A 21,687-nucleotide genomic window follows, 5' to 3' on the forward strand; every position below is an offset into this window, starting at 1 on the left:
GTCACATTTTGTTCAGGAATCCCCCAATACCGCTCTCTTCCACATTTAATTGGCTTAGAAAATGCCCTGTAAATGTGCATGAATGTTCTACAAGTCGCTGTCCCTGATCCTGGTTACACACATGTGAATGTTTGATGATACTTTGTAACAGTTGTATCACGGGCACCTCTCTATAGTCTTCTTGAGTATAGAGAAAGCTGAAAGCAGGTGGGACCTCTTGTTTTGAAATCCCCCTACTCTATTATGCTCCACCACTTCTGCTTGGAGGCTGTACCACTTATCTACCACTCTCTTAGTAAAGTAAAACAGCGTTACACTATACCTAACCAAAAAAAGTACACCGTGAAATTAAAATGTGAATTTGAGGATTGGTAAGCCCGATATCTAGTTAATTTCCAAGGAGAAAAAGAAACCGACACATAAGTTATATCGAGCCAACGTATCAAAGCCTGGAATAATTATACGCTGCCCAATTTCTGGATTTAATGTTATAATATCTTCCCTCCTCTGAACACATTGGATGAAGCGTGCAGAGGGAATGCACTGCAGTCTTAATATTACTTGTGAGCGAACAGCAGAGCTCAGCACAGCCTCATCTCCTCTGTGGCAAGACGGTATCGGGAAGACCCCCCCCGTCTTACATCTGGATTTGCATTCTAATCTTTCATTTTCTGATACATTGTTGCCAGCCCTCTTAAAGCCGTCTCACTCTCTGCTCTCTGGTTGGCGCACAGAGCTCGCACTTTCTGCCTTCATTCATCAGCAGCAGCTCCAAATTTAGTTCATCAAAAGAGCAAGAATGTGGTGGTCTCTCCAGAGAAGCTGCTATAATTTTCCCAGTCTTCGTCTTTAGCATGCACAAACCTTCGCTTTATTTCTCCATTGCAGATTTGGATTATAAATTCCTTTGTAAATGTGTATGGTGATATTTGCTCCGGTGAGTTACAAAATAATTTGATTTTAGAGATTTTTTTTCCCTCTTTACCATTGCTTTTCCTTCTCTATTATTTCAGATTTACAACTGTTGGTTTACTTTTACATTAAATATAAATCATAAAAATGACTATAATTTACATAATACATCATATATATATATAATTTATAAAATATAAAATATTTAATCATAATTAAATTAATATAATTGCAATTATATATCATATAATATAAACAATATATATATATATATATATATATATATATTTAATATAAAATTATTATAATTGAAATTATATTACATATATATATATATATATATATATATATATATTTATAATACATGGCTATTGTTGAAAACTTTCGTATATAATTCTTTTTAAAATTAACATACAGCTATTTACAATATATGTATAATATATTTTTACAGCTAATTACTTAACGTATCTGGATTGTTGGCTGTGTTTATTTTATATTTTTTTTTCCTTTTTAGGTTGATTTTATGGGTGAGACATATTATAAAGTTTTCTTGTTTATTTAGTATAAATGGTAAAGTTGAAGCCAATGTTATGGGGAAAAGTGGGAGATTGACCATAAATGTAAATGAATTATCATGTGTATATATATATATATATATATATATATATATATATATATATATATATATATATATATATATGTATATATATATATATATATATATATGTATGTATATATATATATATGTATGTATGTATGTATGTATACTGCAGACTATATATTATATGAATAGGTGGATCGATAGATGTATAGGTAATAGATTGATTATTATGTCATAAAGTGTATTGAATTTTATTCCGAAGGGAAATGTAACTGCAACCTGTTATCTTTAGTTGGTTTCATTCATTTATGTCAAATGTCGCATTACATTGTAAGTTAGTTCTCTTCATCCGCAGACCCGGAGGGGATTGAAAAGTTTTCTGTTTTATTCCATAACAAGGAAAAAAAATATTCTGTAATATTTGATTTTTTTTTTTTTAATTCCTCTCGAAATCTCTCAGTCCGACGACAGCCTTCACTTATCTCAACTCAATCAATGTGGATATTTATGTAATTCGACTGACGAGATCAAAATAGTTTCTGGCTCAGTGACCGTCTCATTGTTGAAAGGGCACGTCGTAAGGAACGTTATTTTGCCTTGGTGAACATTAGCTTCCATGAGATGAGCAGCGTCCCCAACATCTGTCGTTACAAAGGCTCACTTAGGAGATCTCTGGACAGTAGGAGTTATCCTCGCGATGGGGAAAAATCTAAATACCTACAATAAAACCAACCATTTTACCTAATTTAAGTTACTTTTTGACGTGATATTTATGGGTTTTCTTGCACAGCTCGGAAAAGTTGCTACAGACGTATAACGTACACAAAAAACGTATCTCTAATTACATTTGGAATAAAATTTCTTTAAATTAAAAAAAAGGGATTTAACAAAGCGCAGGAGGGACGTTTATCTCATAGGAGGAGAAATGTTAGAACATAAGGTCATCATCTAACACTAGAGGGTCAGAGGCTTAGATGGAATATAAGGACGTTTTGCTTTACTGAGAGGGTGGTAGATAAGTGGAGCAGCCTCCCAGCAGAAGTGCTGTGTTTACAACAAGAGAAACAAGCAGAATAGATGCCATCAAACTTTTTGTTTCTATGTACCAGTTGAGTGAGCTTTGAGCGTCCTAATGAGTTTTCAACAACATTTTAATCATTTGTAAGAAGGAAGCTGTGTTCCAAGGACTGGGAACAGCTTGGCCAATGTCATTCGAGGCTTAAGGGGGCCAGAGGACCCCAAAGGAGAGGGAGTAGGGTATCGCTGGCTTTGTATGGCGGGATTAAGATTTGAGATACACTTCTTGTAAGAAAGAAAGCGCAGTAGTGGTGGGATTGTCATGGCGGCGCTGTTGGGAGAATAATAACAGACATTAGTAACATGTTCTCTTTAGATGGAACTGTAAGAAGAGTGGCCCTCGTGTTTAGACTAATGTGACTTCATGTGACCTCATGTAGATAGAGTCTCATACGACCCTCGTCGGGCGATTGAGCTGGCCAATGAGCTGGAAGATAGTGATTGCTCAACTTCGTCATTGGAGGGACAGTGAGTGTTCACATGCAGTTTGTTACATTGTTTCAGCACAAACTCTTTGTTTTACGGATTTTTTTCCTACACTATCTTTAGAATTACGCGAAAACCTGCAATTCCGTTTGAAAAGTTTATAAGATATGACAAACCTGGGTAAATACTGTAAGAACCTACAGCTTTGAGCAAAGACCACTAGCTCTTCTCAACTCATCAGACCATCAGAAGAAAAGGTAAGTATGTTTCCTCTCTTGGATTTCCCCCTTTCCGGTGGACAATTTTACCATGGGACACGTTTTTTAACCTACTTTTTAAGAAAATTACAACATATTCCGCGATTAGATTGAAAAAAATTAAAATAAATAAATAAATAATAATAATAATAATAATAATAATAATAATAATAAAAATAATAATTGTTGGTTCAGTGACCGAATCCTACGCTTAAGGGTTTATCGTCTAGCAGACGTGTGGGTTACATAGTATTTGCTTGAATTATAATTCAATCTACACCTTTAATATATAAAATGTGTACACTGAATATATAATTGAGCTAAACACTATGTAATATCTGCTAGACAGGAAGAGGCCACTGAACCAGCAATTATTATTTATTTATTTATTTTTATTATTATTATTTTTACAATCTAATTTATCAAGCGTCTGTGGTTACCGAATACATCGATAGTCCATTAACGTGATGCATTTGCCGTCAGTTTCTGGATTGGAGCGCGTAGCTTAAATGCAGGCTTCAAGTCGTTCATACACATTTAATGAGTTGCAAAATCCAGAACACTTTCGATCCTTGTATTCCGACGAGAGCGACAGACATCCGGTAACGGCCGTTAAACAATTCATGGGAAGGTAGAGGATCTTACTGGTCTAGATAACGCTAGCCGATTTATTCACTGTTTTATATGAGCCCGTAAAAAGAATATTATGAACAAACAGTATAAGTAATTCATAACTGATCCTGTCTTTTAGGGTAACATGAAAATAATCAAGATTCAATAGGACTGTTTCAATTGCGGGAGATAAATTTATCTCAAGTAATTGAATAACGATCTTCACATAGATTGTATTTGGAAAAATGAGATTAAAATATATATCTTGGCTCTGATTCAAAGAATGAGATTGATTGCATCACGGTTTTTATCTCGTTTTGTTTCCATTACAATCTACATAAGAACGTAATTACTCGCCATTCAATAACAAGCAAAAGCCACCTTGGGTCACCGGCCAAAGGCGCGCCGGCAGATCAGGGGCTGTAGTGTGCGGCCATCGGCTGCTTATGCCTGAATACATACTACATGAGCATAAAAATGCAGTGTACGTCATCAGCCCACCGCTGGCCTTAAAGTGCCAGCGCCTCCTCGCCATCACCAATCCGCTCCTGATTCCTTGGATTAGACCCCTGTCGTCATAGAAACCAACAGTTAAGCTACAATTCTGTGTCAATTTGCATGTATGTTGTTCTAAAACCTAGGCTTCAGGGTTAATATTTTTTTTTTATAGTTATTAAAAAATGAGTACAAAAAAACAATAGTGCCACAACAGTTTCTCCTCATTATTGTTTTCAATGCATTAAGACAAAGCTTTGACCTTGTAGATGGAAATAAAAAGGTAAAAAAAGGTAAAATTTAATTTTTTTTAACATGTTACATCAATCAACTCACTTTTAACCTTAAAGAGGTTTGCTTAACTGGCGTCAAATTTTTTGACTTGGTGGGAGTCTCAGAGGAGACATTTTTACGGCGAATCTCCGTCTTTTGCGACACTTAATTTTTTAGATTAGATTTTGTCACTTTGTATTTCATATTTATTAAATGCTATTCTGCTGCGGTGTCTTTAATCCGCGTAGGGACATTACATTTTATAGGAATTTGATAGCAGCAATAAAAAAAAAATACCTGTAGAATTAAAATATGGAAATATCTAGACAATTCTTCTCCGGCAATCTCGAAATCCTAAATATTTTAACAGCTTTGGAGAAATTCCCACGGCGCTGATTGTTTCCGTAAATGGAGTCTGCAAATTGCATGAAACCTGTGACGGCGAAAGAGATTACAAACTAATATTTATTGTATAATTGGTTTGACTGCAAACATTAAGTTAAATGCGGTTTGCTGCGTTTTCGGATATTATAAGGACAGGAGGAATGCGCCGTTTATCTGTGCGTTATAATTGTATTTCTGTACGCTTTAAAGGGGCATTAAATGCGTACGGATCTTACAATTTACACCTTTTATGTGTTTAGCGTACGTAGTCTATTTGAGCCTTGGTCCCTTTAGACGATCCAACCCAAGGGCAGGGAAGAAAATGAGCCCCGGCACTTTAAGGCCAGCATCCGCTGACGTACACACAAGCGCTAGAACGATACATGTGACTGCACTCTACGCTACTACACAACGTGTGGTCACGTGTATCCAGCCTATGGAAGCACATTAAGTGCTGTTAGAGTGCCAACAAACCCCTATTTGCCCGGTTGGCAAGCTGGCGATTCCAGGCCCGGTCCAAAGGCCACCACCTTCTTGCTTTAATTTCCCAGAGGGCCTTTGACCAGTGAAAGTCTTTCTGGGAAGCACTTTACTAGGACCCTCATAAGCTCTGCCGTAAAGCAGTCACCACAATGAAGTTCATGAAAAATTGGTTGGAACAAAATATCACATGATTTGCAGAAACAGGACGTTAAATGCAAGCTTCAGCGATCAAAGCTATATTTTTTCCTTGTTCCTTCTATGTTTGTTGTTTTTTTTTAGCTCACTTAAGCTCTGGATGATTTATTGCCCATTTGTATTCCATAATCTGTAAATAAAGTCTCATTAGAAACAATTTATTTATCTCGGTTTCCACCATAGCAGATTTGAAAGGGCTCGTTAATTGGGTTAAATCTAGAATTTCTGACAGCGCCGGAGCGTGACTGATTAATTAAAAATGCTCATATTTAGACAATATTATCAGTTTGGAAGATGGAGGAAGGATTGGTGGTTTAGTTAAGTCCTTCACTTGCTTTAAGTTATGATATTTAGATCAGAATGAGATGGTTATTCCCGCTGTGTTCTTCTTTACACTCTTGTTTGCCAAAGAATTCATGCACAATTTGCCCCCAAAAAGACAGATCATGAGTAGAGATGGAAGGAAGGAAGATAAAATGGTCCTTAAATGTATTTGAGGGTTGGGGGCTGTGATAACTAGAAGAGGCGCTGAAATAGACCAGCGGGAAAGTGGGTTGAGATGGATTGGGGTGGACTAAGATGGAGAAGGTTGCATTTGGAGAAGCTGTGAGGAACCCACAAGCAGAAGATTGCTCGCGGTTCCATTTACAACAAAGGTAGTCTTAACTAAAACCTTTAAATATAACCAGGGCTGTTCTCTAAAGAGTGAGTTCTAGTCGAGTTGAACGATTTGTCCAAGACTGCTGAACGTCTCACAAAAGAAAGCAAGATTCATAATGGACCTTTCCATCCAACCCACCAAGAGGTCTCAGTGAACACTCGGCTTGGAGGAGTAAGAGCTCTAGTCACCCCTTGTATTATATCCCTCGATGTATTACTGGATTTAGCTTATTTATGATTAATTCTATCGTCTGTTCCTACAGCTTTTTGCAATCTTTGCATTTGCAACATGCGGTGGCTACTCTGGAGAACTGAGAGTTAGTGTGGACTGCGCCAACAAGACGCAAAGTGACCTTAGCATTGATATCGCCATTGCTTACCCGTTCAGGTGAGACGTCCTTTCTGTTTTCTTCTGGGTGCCTCTTATGTTTGTCTTACAGAATGGTGCAGCTTTTGAAGGAATGATTTAGTAGAAGAATTGAAGCAATAAATGTAACGGATCGCCGATCTTTATCAGTTACTGTCTTTATGTGAACTCATTCTGCTTCCAGTCCGCATTCTCCTCTTTTCTCCCTCATAATTTGTATCTGGATTCTCTTCTTCCCTCTGTCATGCTTTCTGTCCGCATTGTAATCTGTGAGTCTCTGTAAAATGGTCCGTGACGTAATTCAGACAAAGAAAGAAGAAGTAGAGTTGGCGGAGAAGGAAGAGAGACATTGAGAGAGAGTGTGAGTAAGAGAGTGTGATTGAGGGAGTGAAAGAGAGCGTAAGTAATAGCGAGTGAGAGTAAAAAAAAAAAAATAATGAAATGCAAACCAAAATTCAGAGCTCTTTGCTTCGTGTTTCTTTCTTTCTTTGGGGGTCCCTCCTCGTTTTTGGGCATTCATCCGTTTTGACGAAATTTTACGAAAAATGAAATTTGTAGGAATTCGAGTGTCTAATACACGGTACAGGTAACCAGAAGAAGGCTTCCTATGGTCCGTGTCACATGGGCCTTTTGTCCCGGTAGGAAGAAAATTCCTTGAATGTTTTCTTTTTTAGTTCTGAATGGAATCTAGACCTAAATGTGCGGGAGAGGAGAATCCAACCGGAGTATTTTATGTATCGAAGAGGAACAGTAATAATAGTTCCTCAGCTTGAAACGTCGCCCACCACGCGCAGGGGAAGGGCCATTCATTAATATGAAACGCATTCCGCAGCGGTGGCCGGGGGTCTCATCAGAGTTACGGAGTGTGATGTATGGAAGCCTCATCGGGGGTCCGTAACCTCTGCTAAACACAACTGCCCGGCTTGAGACCCGCTTTCAGTGCCCTGTCCATGATAAATGACTCGCATTAGTATCACCGCGATGATGAAGTCTGCTTTTAATTAATGTCTCCAAGAACTTTCCTGCAAGCAATTAAGCAGCCCTGATTAAATTTACCTTTTTATCAGCCCAAGTCTGCGGTTGATGATAGAGGGAATAATTCCTGCACACTTGGGGACTGTTAGAGTTTGGCCCCGAGTCTCAGGGTTTTTTACCCCCATTTGAGGGTCTGAGGCTAAATGGATTCCTTGATACCCTCCTGATAATGGTATCTGAGCATCCCGATTGGTGCTTTTCTCACTGCTTTATCACAGCTGGAATCCCTGCTTGTAATACAGGTGACTTAACAAGTCATGGTTTCCAGGACTGTTTTTAGAACCATCTGACTGCCACCATTAGTGAGCCGATGCAACGGGATCTGTGTGATGGGCTATAATGGGTTAATAGGGTTTAAAGAGTCAAAAATGCATGTTTTCAGGTGTAAAACATTTCATATCTTAAAACTTTCTTCTATAATTGCCAACAAAGTATTTAAAACATATTAAAAGTAACTTCCTTGAAGCGCAGGATATATTACTCATCGTCATTGACCGAGTTCTGGATTTATGGAGATGAGGTTCTATATTATGGGGTTTTTAATTCAAAATCGGAAAGTTAAGTGAGGCAATACATCTTAAACGCTGATTTAAAAAAAAAATAAACATTTTAACAAAAACAGCAAAACCTCAAATCAAAAGAAACCTGGAATATGAGAATGAAGTTAAATAGAATGTTACGTTTTCTTTGTTTCTCCTTAAATGAGTTCACCTAACATGTTCCGGCTCATAACGTGGAGCTTATTTATCAAAATCACACCGCTGTAAAAACATTTACCAATGAACGTTCATTGCAAAATTTCAATTTCGACGAGATTTTCAAAAAAAATATTTATTTAAAATATATAAAACCCTTTTTTTATTTAAAAAAAATGAATATTCAGATTTTCCTTTAAGGTTCTTTTGTCCTTTGTCTTTATTGTATTTTTTTTCTTTTGAAAACTAAGTAATAACTCAACAATAAACACTTTTCCTCTGGAGAGAATAACTTGTGCTGTTATTTCAGAACTAGCAGATATAAACAATTTCATCTAAATAAAGAAAAAACAAAAAAACAATAAGATGAAAAATAAATGGCAGTTTTAGTAAAGAGTAAACAGGATAATGTTGGTAGACCATTTCTTTTTTTGTGATCACAAGTGTGAAAGATTAATACAAAGTTCTCAGAATTTATCTAATTAATCAAAAGCGTTTTGCCTACAAAAGATTTCGAGGGATATGTATGGTGATTTTTGGGTAGTCAAGGCACTTCCAAAAGAGGTCAACGTGCCTCGTTGCTTGCCTTATTTTGCCCCATCAACATGGTCCTGAGAAGAGCTTGATGGCCGATACCTACATAGGTAGAGGGTGGTGGGGAGCGAAGAATGAAGGACAGGGTTAGGACTTGGAGGAACTGGAATGGATAGGTGGGAATGAGAACACAGTTAGTAGTGGGGGAAGGTGAAAGAATGAGATAGAATGAACAGAAGTAGAAAGGGGATATGAATGGAGGGAAAAGGGGCAATTTATTGGTGTAGGGAGAACGTCATCATCATCATTAGTGTCCAGTATAACTTCTGAAACACTCTGCCCTACAAAAGGATAAATGTTTTGTTGGCATCTTAGATAAGAATAAATATCTTCATGAGATTGACTTCACCTGGTCTTCCCCTATAATGACTATCAATCTTCGGGAAGCGATGCATTATAGATAAAAAGCATGGAGAAAAATAATTCATGAAAACACAGATGGTCCAGCAGGGGAGAGGAAGCTAATATGATTATTACTTTGGGTTTCTGCTCTGTATTTGGCAGCTCTGCGGGTAATAGAACTAATAAATTTCCTCGTGGCGGCCGGGGACATTAATATTCGATATTGATATTAAAGATTTCATACTTGAGAAAAAAAGGAGAATTCCCAAAATGATATATAATTTATAACTATTGCATGAAAGGAAGAGAAGGACTTCAATATAATTTACATAGAATGTTTTGTGAATTGAGAGGGTCAGTATGGAAAGTCTTGTGAAATGAGTAGCAAGGACAGTATGGAATGTTTATGGGGATGATGGATACAGTATGGAATGTTTATGGGGATGATGGATACAGTATGGAATGAATAAGGGGATGATGGATACAGTATGGAATGTTTAAGGGGATGATGGATACAGTATGGAATGTTTCAGGGTATGATAGATACAGTATGGAATGAATAAGGGGATGATGGATACAGTATGGAATGTTTAAGGGGATGATGGATACAGTATGGAATGTTTCAGGGTATGATAGATACAGTATGGAATGAATAAGGGGATGATGGATACAGTATGGAATGTTTAAGGGGATGATGGATACAGTATGGAATGAATAAGGGGATGATGGATACAGTATGGAATGAATAAGGGGATGATGGATACAGTATGGAATGTTTATGGGAATGATGGATACAGTATGGAATGTTTAAGGGGATGATGGATACAGTATGGAATGTTTATGGGAATGATGGATACAGTATGGAATGTTTAAGGGGATGATGGATACAGTATGGAATGTTTATGGGAATGATGGATACAGTATGGAATGTTTAAGGAGATGATGGATACAGTATGGAATGTTTAAGGAGATGATGGATACAGTATGGAATGTTTAAGGGGATGATGGATACAGTATGGAATGAATAAGGGGATGATGGATACAGTATGGAATGTTTATGGGGATGATGAATACAGTATGGAATGTTTATGGGGATGATGGATACAGTATGGAATGAATAAGGGGATGATGGATACAGTATGGAATGTTTAAGGGGATGATGGATACAGTATGGAATGTTTCAGGGTATGATAGATACAGTATGGAATGAATAAGGGGATGATGGATACAGTATGGGATGTTTAATGGGATGATGGATACAGTATGGAATGTTTCAGGGTATGATAGATACAGTATGGAATGAATAAGGGGATGATGGATACAGTATGGAATGTTTAAGGGGATGATGGATACAGTATGGAATGTTTAAGGAGATGATGGATACAGTATGGAATGTTTAAGGGGATGATGGATACAGTATGGAATGTTTAATGGGATGATAGAGCCAGTATAAAGTGTTTCATGGAATGATAGATGATAAGCACAGTATGTTTCCTGGAATAACAGGGATGGTGGGCAACATTTCATGGAATGAGCTGGACAGTATGGAATGTTTTGTGAAATGAGAGGGACAGTATGGAGTGGTTGTCGGAATGAGAAGGACAATATGTTAAGGGGAGTAAGCTGGACAGTATGGAATGTTTCATGTAGTGATACTCTGCGGAGTGCACGCCACATTGTAAAGTCAACGATAGTAATGGAGATTCATATAGGTTGACTGTAATGTTTTTAAGACCAGATTATAAAAAAATGGGGCTGAATATCTGAAACGTCATGTATAAGTTAGGCAGCAGAATGGAGTGATTGTTCTCTTAAGCTTCCCATAGACGCGCGTCTTATCTCCAGTGCCCCTTTATAGTTTCCATTAAGAATTAGTCTGATCCCCATATTCAAGAACCGCGTCCAATAATTACTTAATCAGTTGGGCCCTACTGGGTTTGTAAAGGAAAACAAATCAAATCGTATGAATAAAAATGTATTTAATGCTCTTCTGCCCATTTTTATTTAACGGAACGTAAAGCCATGCGCTAACTCGTAATGAACGTTAGTCCGCCTGCATTATTTAATTAGAAATAATGTGCCACAACAGCTAAGTGTTCTGGTTTGGCGAGCGGATGTGCTAGGAGTGGATGAATTTAAACCTCGCTAAATAATGTACATCCCCATTAGCATTTCCACGCCGTATTAATTTTGACTATTTTTAGTTAATCTGTAATTTTTTTTTAATTTTATGGCTTTTTACTCACGAATCGAAAAGCTATTTATTATATAACTGGTATAAAATCCAACGATATTATATATTGCAATGTTTTTACCAGTTTCCCTTTTTTTTAACTTCTAAAGTAAAAAAATAGGTATTTTAGGGAAAAGTCCTAAAAGTAGATGAAACAGCAAGAATAATACGCTGGTTTCTGTTGTGATTTAACTATGCATTAAACAGGGCCAGCTCGGAAAATGCTCTTTGTATCTGTAATCCCCTACATTAGCGAATACGTAATATATTATATACAATATTCTATATGCAGCCGAGCGGGATATACCGTTATCTCTTCCATTGACAGTTACTTTGTAAAGAAAATAAGTTGCCGGGACAATTCTTCTGAAAATATTGAAAACCCCATGATTCGCCCCGTTTGCCGTGGCCAGATTCAAGATTCTCAAGTTAAAACTCTGGGCGCTTCCTATATTGTCAGCCATATTTGCATTACTATCAATCATTTGCTAATAGTTAATAGTTAATTCTGGGTGAACACATGTCTGATATACTTAGAAAAGGAATTAGCATGAAAGGGACGGACTGTTGGTGAAGTAGTGTCTCCGGCACTTTAAGGCCAGTGGCTGACGGCTGGATATGCCCCCATAGGCATTTGCCCGTTGTACCAGATGCCCAGTCCAGGTCTTGGATAAAATATCCATTGCGCCTCCTTAGTCTTCGACAAGCTGCGTCTGTTTGCGAGTTCGAAGCCGTTAAGATATACATCGCTTCCTTTAGATGTCTTGGAACGCCATGATTGCCGTCTGTCTCCGCCATAAGACACACGGACATCTCCAGCTCTTCAATAAGCATTCACATATGATAGATACCAATATAGATCTTAACCGTGGCGCTGACATATTTCAGTAAATAAATCAATACATTTTAATTAACATTTTCTCTGCAATTGATTAGAAAATCTTTCAGCAAATATCAAAATCTTTTTTTTTTTTATACTTTTCTTCTAAAAAAAAAATGTAAAAAAAATTGGTATATATATCCGGTAGGGTTTTGATGCATATATATTGCTTATTTTAATCAATAAACCTCATTACATAGGTATATTTATTGAATAGATCTGTAAAACATGACAGGTCCTCTTTAATGGATATCATTACCGCGCAGAGGGTCTCCTGTAATGACTTCTCCCGCTTAATCGTTATACGGTCGGAACTCGTAAAGTCATTCATTCTGTGCTTTTATTTTAGGCTACATCAGGTGAATTTCGAGGCTCCCACATGTGACGGCAAACGGCCTGAATCCATATCGCTGAGCGGGGACTTCTCATCTCCAGCTGAGTTCTTTGTCACAATTGCTGTCTTCGCTTTCCTCTACTCTTTGGCCGCTACGGTTGTCTACATTTTCTTCCAGAACAAGTATCGGGAAAATAACCGCGGCCCTCTAATCGTGAGTGATACTGTTATGTTACCCTCTTAGATACTATATATATATATATATATATGACGTATATATACGTCATCCTGGCACTCAAACTGTTAAATATTGTGCTTAAATGTGGGGGGGTGAAAATGGACATTCTATCCCATCTTCACCAATTTCTGGAACACAGTAAAATCATTTTCCTCAATTTCAGTTTTCCAAAGAATTATTTCGGTGGAATTACTTTTTGGAGACAGTTCTTGGAAGATCCTTTAGCTTAACATTTGTTGGGCAACAATATTTATGAAAGAGGTTTGGACTTCAGGGGAAAAGATTTGAGTTTTCAAAGAAATAGCTGCCATGTAAGATTATGGAAGAAATCCCCACAAAGTGAACGTAAAATCCTCCAACATTCTATCGAACCCAGTGTTTTTAACGATAGCAACGCACAGCATTCTAAGTAGTTATTCCCGTACCTGGGAAAGTCCTGGCGGTGGCTACCTGGAGCCATCGCTCTTCGGGGGATGGGATGTCAGGTCTATATATATATATATATATATATATATATATATATATATATATATATATATATACGCCGATAACATGCATTCACAGATCGGGATACTGTAATTATTCCCCTCTATTATCTTAAACCGCTCAAGGCAAATGCCCTTGTTTAAAATAAACATTATGCTCGAGAGATGTTTAACGTTCTAAAGGAAGATTTATTCCAGCGCAACCGCTAATTAGCCAAGAGAATCCCAATAGATAATAATCCGCTGAATATTCACCCGGGAGACGCTTTGTGTCTTTTCTTTGCTGGAATAACTAAAATCTAAGTCTTCCCTGGTGAATTGAACCAGTTTGGAACATCGCGGGGGGGGGGCAGGGACGTAATGGTTCACCAACGAGGCCAAAATTCCAGACATAAAAAGTTGTCAAAGTTCCAAAAAGCCAATAAATGTCATGATGCTTCCTTTATTTCATTAAATATCACGTTTCTGAGAAGGCGATACGTTTAGAACCTCGTAGACTCAAGAGTCGCGTGAAACATTCGATGAGCGGATCAAGTTGAGTGTTGCCAGGCTAAGTCTACGCTCTCCTCGACACCCAAGCATTCGTCGTGAATGGACTCCTTTGGCGTTCAAAGTCTAGGTTGCCTGTAATTTAATTAAGAGTTTGATGTCAGCAGCGGATACAAAAGCCGTGTAGCACAAATAGGTTAATCTGCTTAATCAGGTAACGAGAATGAGTTCCACCGGCAGCCAGCTGGAGGCCATAAATACTTAATTAACCCCCGTTATTTAAAAGAGGTGTTACTTTAACCAGTCAATTAGACCTCGAATTAACTCTCAGAAGGATGACCAAAGTCAACTTTGTAGCCGTAGGGATCAATGGACTCTCTCTATAATTCGGGCCGGAGCTTCTGAAATTAACCAATTCATTCTGGTTCATCGATTCTTCTGAGATTTTGACCCTCTGCTTGCGACGTCAGAAGCGGGAGAAGATTTATTTTCCTGCATGAATAAATGAGGTTGCATACATTTTGAGTACAAGGTTTAGGAAGCTCACCATGTAATTCTTAGCAATATTGTGTAGAAATATCGAACTGCCGGCCCCATTCGGCCCCCATCTAGTCTGTCCGTTTCTCCTGCTGTAAAGACTCAAACCTTAATCAGTCATTGGTCTATCTCATGCATCTTCGCTGTATAAGCCTCTTCCGCTTCTGCTGGGAGGCTGTTCCACTTATCTACCACTTCCTTCCATTACATTTACAAAGTCCAATCATCTTTTAGTTTATGGGCCGTATAATTCTGTAGATGTTAAAGGCGCCTGGGCGGATGGAATCAGCCGACCCCTAAGAAAATACAATAATATTTTCGCAGTATATAATACTTTTTTCCCAAAAAAGTACATTTTGCTTGAATTTCAAAGCATTTCTAGTGGTTGAGAAAGATACTGTTTGGCTTTTTTCACGAATGGCCATTCGTGATTGAAGATGATGATGATGGGCGTCCTAGAAGAAGGATGCGTTTTCTGGACAAAGACCGCAGATGAGCGGATTTAACGCTTGCGTGGGAATTCGTCTTTGTAAATATCGCCTTGCGTCTCCGTCACGCCCGGCCAAGCTTTGCTAAGAGTGTCAGCAGCTTCCCGAGCGTGGGAGGTATAAATATTTAAAGGGGTACTTTAGTCATTTCTTACAATAGGTGTTTTAATGTCTCTTCTTTTTGTGTTCCTCGCTATACTTCGAGCTGCGTCCTCATGGTGACGGAATGTCGAGTTTTAACAGATAATGATTTCAGCGGAATGACACGAGAGACCATTTATCATAAGAGCCTGAAATCATCCACAGGCAGCAGATAACATAATTACCCCGACTTAACTTTGTATCTGCTTACAATGCGTGTGAGCACACCATGGTGGGAAAAGGTTATCTCTGACGAGCTCCTGGAGCTGGCACGGGAGAAAATAAAATAATTTATTATTATTATTATTTTTACTATTATTTCTTATTCATTATTATTTCTTATTATTATTATTGTTATTATTATTATTATTATTTTTACTATTATTTATTATTCATTATTATTTCTTCTTATTATTATTGTTATTATTATTATTATTATGATTATTTCTTCTTCTTCCTATTGTTATTATTATTTATTATTATTACTTTTATGATTTATCATTATTATTATTATTATTATTATTATTATTATTATTATTATTACTTTTATGATTTATTATTATTTTTTTATTATTATTATTATTATTATTTTTTTCCATAATGTCAGGTTATGGTTTTAGGGCAAAAAAAATTGGGTTTTATAAAGCGTAACAAAAAAAATCTTTAACCTCTAATGAATATGGATCCATGGATAGCAGAGCTCTTACAAGAATAAGCGTTTTCATTATCATTTCATTTTATTTGTAACATTTTTGGATAATTTCCTATTGTCTATTAACTGATTTATTTTTGTTATTTGTAATTTTTTAGGATTTTATTGTGACCGTGGTTTTCTCCTTCATGTGGCTTGTGAGCTCCTCCGCGTGGGCCAAGGCATTATCGGACGTTAAGGTTGCCACAGACCCCGATGAAGTTCTTTTACTGATCTCCGCTTGTAAGCAGAGGGCTAATAAGTGCATGTCCCTGCGCAGCCCTGTTATGTCGAGTCTAAACACTTCCGTGGTAAGTCGGTCTCGGATAACACGCCTTGGTGCGTGAGGCAGTCGTAAGGCATGTAAGTCACCCGTGTGCGATTAAAGCTTCAGAGACCCATTATATATTGATGGGTAACTTGCCTCGGGCTTCATTTAGAGTATAACGTGCGTTATATTAGGTGCGATACAGAGATGTCAAACACTTAAAGGGATGGTGTATCTTTATAAACATACTTATGGTAAAACAGGGTGTGTTTTCTTTAATTAAGATGGAGGTTTGCCAAAAACAGCCTGATCTGGTACTTTTGTATCGTGTTACATTATATTTATGGTATAAATGAAGTTGGCGTGATGAAAAAATGAAAGAAAGATCAAAGTTAAATCCCTCTCTTTCTCAAATTAACCTGAAAATGCAGAGAATCCTCCATGTTTGATTGACCAAAAAAATAAAAATGATGAAAATTTTATAAAAGCGTATTTATTTATCCATTGATTAAACTGAAATGAGTGTTAGTCTTGGTGGTTGGACTCTAATACCGGCCTCATTTCATCTGAATTTGGTATTCCAATTGTTTTTGTAATTTTTTTTTTTTTTTTTAAATCAATCGTAATGACTTCCTGGGTCAAATAAAACAGCAATGAGTTCAAAGTATAGATTCCTAGAAGTCGGTAACATAGTTGCGACTTTATAAAACGCTATGAATAAAGCAACAATGCAGTCTAGCGACGCAGGAATTGAATGACCTTTCCCGGGAGCGGGGTTACGCGTGAATAAGTCAAACTGCGTTATAATTATATTCCACTCGGAATACATACTGTTTTGGAATTTAATCAACAAAGCATTTACGATTACATTTTTTTCCTGCGACACTCGATAATGTGGGTAGAAATGCCAGGCATGTGACAGATGTACCAGGGAGATGAATAATAGATGAGGAAGTCATTCATGTCTTCATTCATCGCTAAATTCGATTTGAACTTGAAAGGTGACGCTCGCCGCGGAGCTCGTTGGGAGGTCCTACAGAATCAGGAAATGTCTTTATTGTACGAGACCCCCATCTTATGAAGATGAAAGGACCCTTGGCTTTACCGGGCTGGTCCAGAGAATATCAGGGTTATAGGGGATCGCAGACTAGATAAAAGAAAGCAGCCCTGAGAGCCCTCGGCTTTTATATTTTATAGAAAGAAAACGCCCAAAACCGTTTTAATGAAGTACCAAAAATTCTGTTTTATTCTAATCTTTAATAACTTTAAATGCCGCAATTGAAATCTAATTCCTAATTGCTGTCACGCCTTAAATCAACAATATCCCCTCATTCATCATTTTTAACAGGCACACTTAATTGTCATGTGATGCAGGAGATGACACTGATATCCTATTTACTGAAAAAAGCTTCTTAAAAGTTTTTTTTTCTTGTATTTTTCCTGTTATTGAAACCATCAGAGGCAAGAATAAAATGTCAGATCTGCTAAGATTTATTCCTTTAATATACTAGAGAGGGAAATAAATGTGTTGGCTAAATGGAACTGCACCTTTAAGGAATGAATGATAAATAGAATGTAAAAGAAAGTATTAATAGTGTATTGTTTCTATTAATTATGATAGATGAATATATTTTTTGAATTATTATGAGCTAAAAGTGTGCCTCTTACATCATAGTTTGTTAACATATAACATATAACATATATAATATAACAGTTTGTTCCACATTAACATTACATTGTAACAATTAACAGCACACTTTGAAATTATTCAGTCATATACCTACAGGGGATGTCCGAAGGTAATGTCCGCAGACCCTAGGACATGTAAAACATGGCTATACAGTGTACTAACATATACACCATGAGCTGCAGTGACCAAACACGGCAGATCGTTTTTTTTTAACCATGTAGAATTCTCAGGAAGGAATATTTTCCCCCAAAATCAGTTCCTCCTCAAAAGTCACGTCGCTCCCTGTCATATCCATTTAACCAATTTGATAGATGCATCTATGTGTCTCATCAGACCAAAGTGGACCAGGCAGAGCGGCACAAAAGCCCTCTTAAATGTCATATTATTAACCCAAGGGCCAAGCCAACTAAAATGAATGTATTCTGGGTCAATCATCTTGCTTTCTGTACTCAGCCTTCATGCTTTGTTAAAGGTGCTAATACCAATTCTTAGTTTATTGTTGATGCCACCACAGTAGAGAAGTTGAGAAGACAATAGGAGTTTTTAGATGAGTTTACCAACACCTAAGCCATGGGACTTGAAGAGTATCTATCTAAATGTTCTAAATTAGAATAATGTCCAACCGGTAGGAGACAATGAGGTTCTATCGTTACAGCTGAAGACTGAAACCATGTTAGTGACCTATATGTTGGACCAAAATGCATGATTTTGTATTATTTCTTCATTCCTTTGGCTGACACCCATGTTTAATGTATCTCCTAGGTTTTTGGGTTTCTGAACTTTATCCTCTGGGCTGGAAACATATGGTTTGTTTTCAAGGAGACCGGTTGGCACGCGTCCGGCCAGAGATACCCAGCAGAGACAATGGAAAAACAAGCCACCGGCTGCAACCAGTCTTTAAATCAAGGTGCCTACAACCAAGAGAGCTATGCTCCCGGGTATAATCAGCCGCAGGGAGGATTTGTTCAACAATCCAACTTTGGCCAACCAGCCGGATTTGCCCCACAAAACTACAACCAGGCTCGATATAATCAAACTGGGCCAACGGCATTTTCCAATCAAATGTAACGAGAAAAGAAGAAGGAGGACGTCCGTTCCTTTGACAGCAAAGAGCCCAACAAGGTCTTTAATATTTGCAAGAGCATCGACACTACAGATAAAATGAAATGAGTAGCAAGTGGTATTAACTACCATCTACTGGGACGTTGGTATGAAAACATCTCTGGTGGACTACGTTTTCTGTTAGGACAGATGACGGGAATAAGTAATGCGTTTAGTAATCGTTGTTTGTGTGTTGGAATAGTAACCATATTTCGTAATCCCGGAGATTTTCACCTCTGATAACCGCGGACCATTCACGTTCCTTACATTTTTGGTGTAAAAAGTGCTAGTCTTCTAAATTGATTGCATGTCGTGGCTGCTACTGTTGCGTGAGCGTGTTTAGTGCTAACCTTCCGTCGGAAACGCAGTTCCGAGCACCATGCGTTGGGCAGATTTAGATTAGAACATTTTCTTGTAATTTTCAACCAATTCAGAGCAGAATTAAAGCGTCATTCGTGGTCCTGGATGTTTTATTATTTCATAAAAATAAATATTATTTATGGGTTTTTTCCGAGACATTAAGCTAAAGAGGCTTTGGCTCCACAAAGACTTTTTATAGAAAGCAATATAATGAAATATATGCATGGCTATTCGATTCATCTCAGCCGTGACTTTAACATCTAGAGCATTTTACATCATGTCGGAAAAATTTGGGGGAGAAAACCATTTTCTGCTCATTTTCTTTGGAGGCTATTAACTTGGGTGGGAATTACTCAGTAGCTCAGTATTCATCAGACAATATAAGTATTGGTTTGTGAATTGTCGTGCAAGTTGTGCAAGTGTGTACTGTCTTAAATGTTTATAATTAATATTTATTGTTACCGGGAAATATATATATATTATAAAAAATATTATTTATATTTGTATGTTTAAATGTTGTTGCTTAATTTGTAATTAAAGAATGTAGTCGTGTTTGACAGTATATATATAGAATTTATCATATATTCTGGGGAGTTTCCTTTAGCATTGAGAAATCTGCGAGGGAGGCTTTTGTGGACGTGATGCTCCAATGCCTTTTGATGAACAATCGTTTCTATCCGACAAGACTTGGAAACGGCCTTTTCCTGGCTAACGGCATCTTTAAAAAACATATCCCCGCTATATAGCCGGCATGGGGGATGGTTAAACGTAAAATGAATGAAAATAATTTCGAGTTTCGGGACTTTGGGATAATTCTAGGCACCTTGCGAAGTGATGTTGTGGAGGAGCCGCTTGGGTGTTGTATTCGTTTAGCTGTTTTACTGACAGCACAAAAGCACAATAAATGAGTTTATCAGATACATGGTGTACTCTCGTATGGCCGATATTAAGTGGACTGATCTATATTGTAATTGCATTTTGACCAAAATAAAGTTATAACACCTAAATGAGCAGTGGTGCATTTACTTTTGGGGCCACCCTGGGCCCCATCTAGGACAATGTCCCTAGTCCCCTCCACACCGGGGGGCTTGATCAACCATGAGGGTGAGTTGCAGGGAAGAGAGGGCTTCTTGTAAGGTAAGAAGAAGGGAAGAGGTTCAGTATGTGAGCTGCATTGATGATAGAAGAGGGATAGAGTGTGTGTATGCATATGTATGTATGTGTAAGTGTATCATACTGGAGTGAGTGCGTGTTCGTGTATGGTTTTAACACCTCTGTTAGCATAAGGAGTTAGCATGTGCAAGTGTATGGTGTTGGAAAGCGTGTGTTAGTGTACGATGTTAGCATGAGTATGCGTTAGTGTTTCGTGTTAGCGTGTGTTAATGTATGGTGGTGTATGTGTCAGCATACAGTGTTAGAGCGTTTGATGTGAGCTTAGGGTAAATGGTGAGCGCTGAAGAAATACTGAACATAGCTGTCCCTAACCCTAGGGTCATTTCTGCACCCACTTTCATTTGGATGGACGACATCGGCAGAGGGGTCGGTGGGAAGCACATGGTCCAATCAAACGGCACCAATTTATATACATAAATAAGGAGCAAATCTGAAAAAAGAAAACCTCGACAGGCTTTGGCCCCACACATAAGGATGACTTGTTTCTCCTACATTGAGGAAAGAAGGATGGATTCGCTCGCGTGACAAGAGAAATAAATCATTTTGACAGGAAATAGTTTATAATGTAAAATCTCAGGCCTGTCGCTGGAAATATATTCTAAACTAGATGAGTTGGTGAAGGTGTAAGTACGATCATTAGCAGGTCTGTACCATGCGTTACTATGATTACAAAATAAAATGGCTGACTTCCTGTTTACAAAAGACTGTTAAAAATAATTTGCAATCTCCCTGGTTCATAAAAATCGCTTCCCGGGCATTGTCGTTGGAGTAAATGGGCAGGTTTCTTTGTTTCACGTGGAACAGATGGCAAATATATTTATAACCACATTAGCTCATGATATCACGGACCGCCGGATGATTTATTAACTCTTTAGGCGCAAATGGGGTTGATTAATGCATTTCGGCGTGGTAATAATGGCTCCCACACCCCAGCTGAGCTTAAAGAGATCAGCAACCGGTAGTTTTATAGATAATCAAGATCTTTATCCTGATGGACGCAAATAATATGTGTGCGTTCGGCGTGTCACTAAATTACACGCTAGTCTGTGTTCGGCAGTAAAGAAAAATACAGTTTAGGAAATGCTTGGCAATGGAGTGAGTAATAATGACAGAGTCAGACGGGAAAATGAAGATGACTGGGTCGCTGCCGAGGAATAACGAGGGGGCCAGA

At 37.7% G+C, this 21,687-nt stretch overlaps 1 protein-coding gene across 2 annotated transcripts in view; it reads left to right on the forward strand.

The window, feature by feature from the left end:
- SYNPR (synaptoporin) overlaps positions 1 to 19,348 on the forward strand; it is a 41,725-nt gene extending 22,377 nt beyond the window's left edge. Inside the window, exons 1-5 of one of the 2 annotated variants that reach the window (XM_053469355.1) lie at positions 527 to 937; positions 6,639 to 6,763; positions 12,871 to 13,069; positions 16,044 to 16,235; positions 18,645 to 19,348. In XM_053469355.1, the coding sequence (XP_053325330.1) occupies positions 914 to 937; positions 6,639 to 6,763; positions 12,871 to 13,069; positions 16,044 to 16,235; positions 18,645 to 18,950 (846 nt within the window). In that variant the 5' untranslated portion in view covers positions 527 to 913 and the 3' untranslated portion in view covers positions 18,951 to 19,348. Of the gene's footprint in view, positions 1 to 526; positions 938 to 6,638; positions 6,764 to 12,870; positions 13,070 to 16,043; positions 16,236 to 18,644 lie in introns of those variants that run through there. The other variant, XM_053469354.1, reaches the window with a different exon arrangement.
- Positions 19,349 to 21,687: the final 2,339 nt, after the last annotated feature.

This window comes from Spea bombifrons, chromosome 6 (genome assembly GCF_027358695.1).
Source record: "Spea bombifrons isolate aSpeBom1 chromosome 6, aSpeBom1.2.pri, whole genome shotgun sequence".
In the NCBI taxonomy this organism is placed as follows: domain Eukaryota; kingdom Metazoa; phylum Chordata; class Amphibia; order Anura; family Pelobatidae; genus Spea; species Spea bombifrons.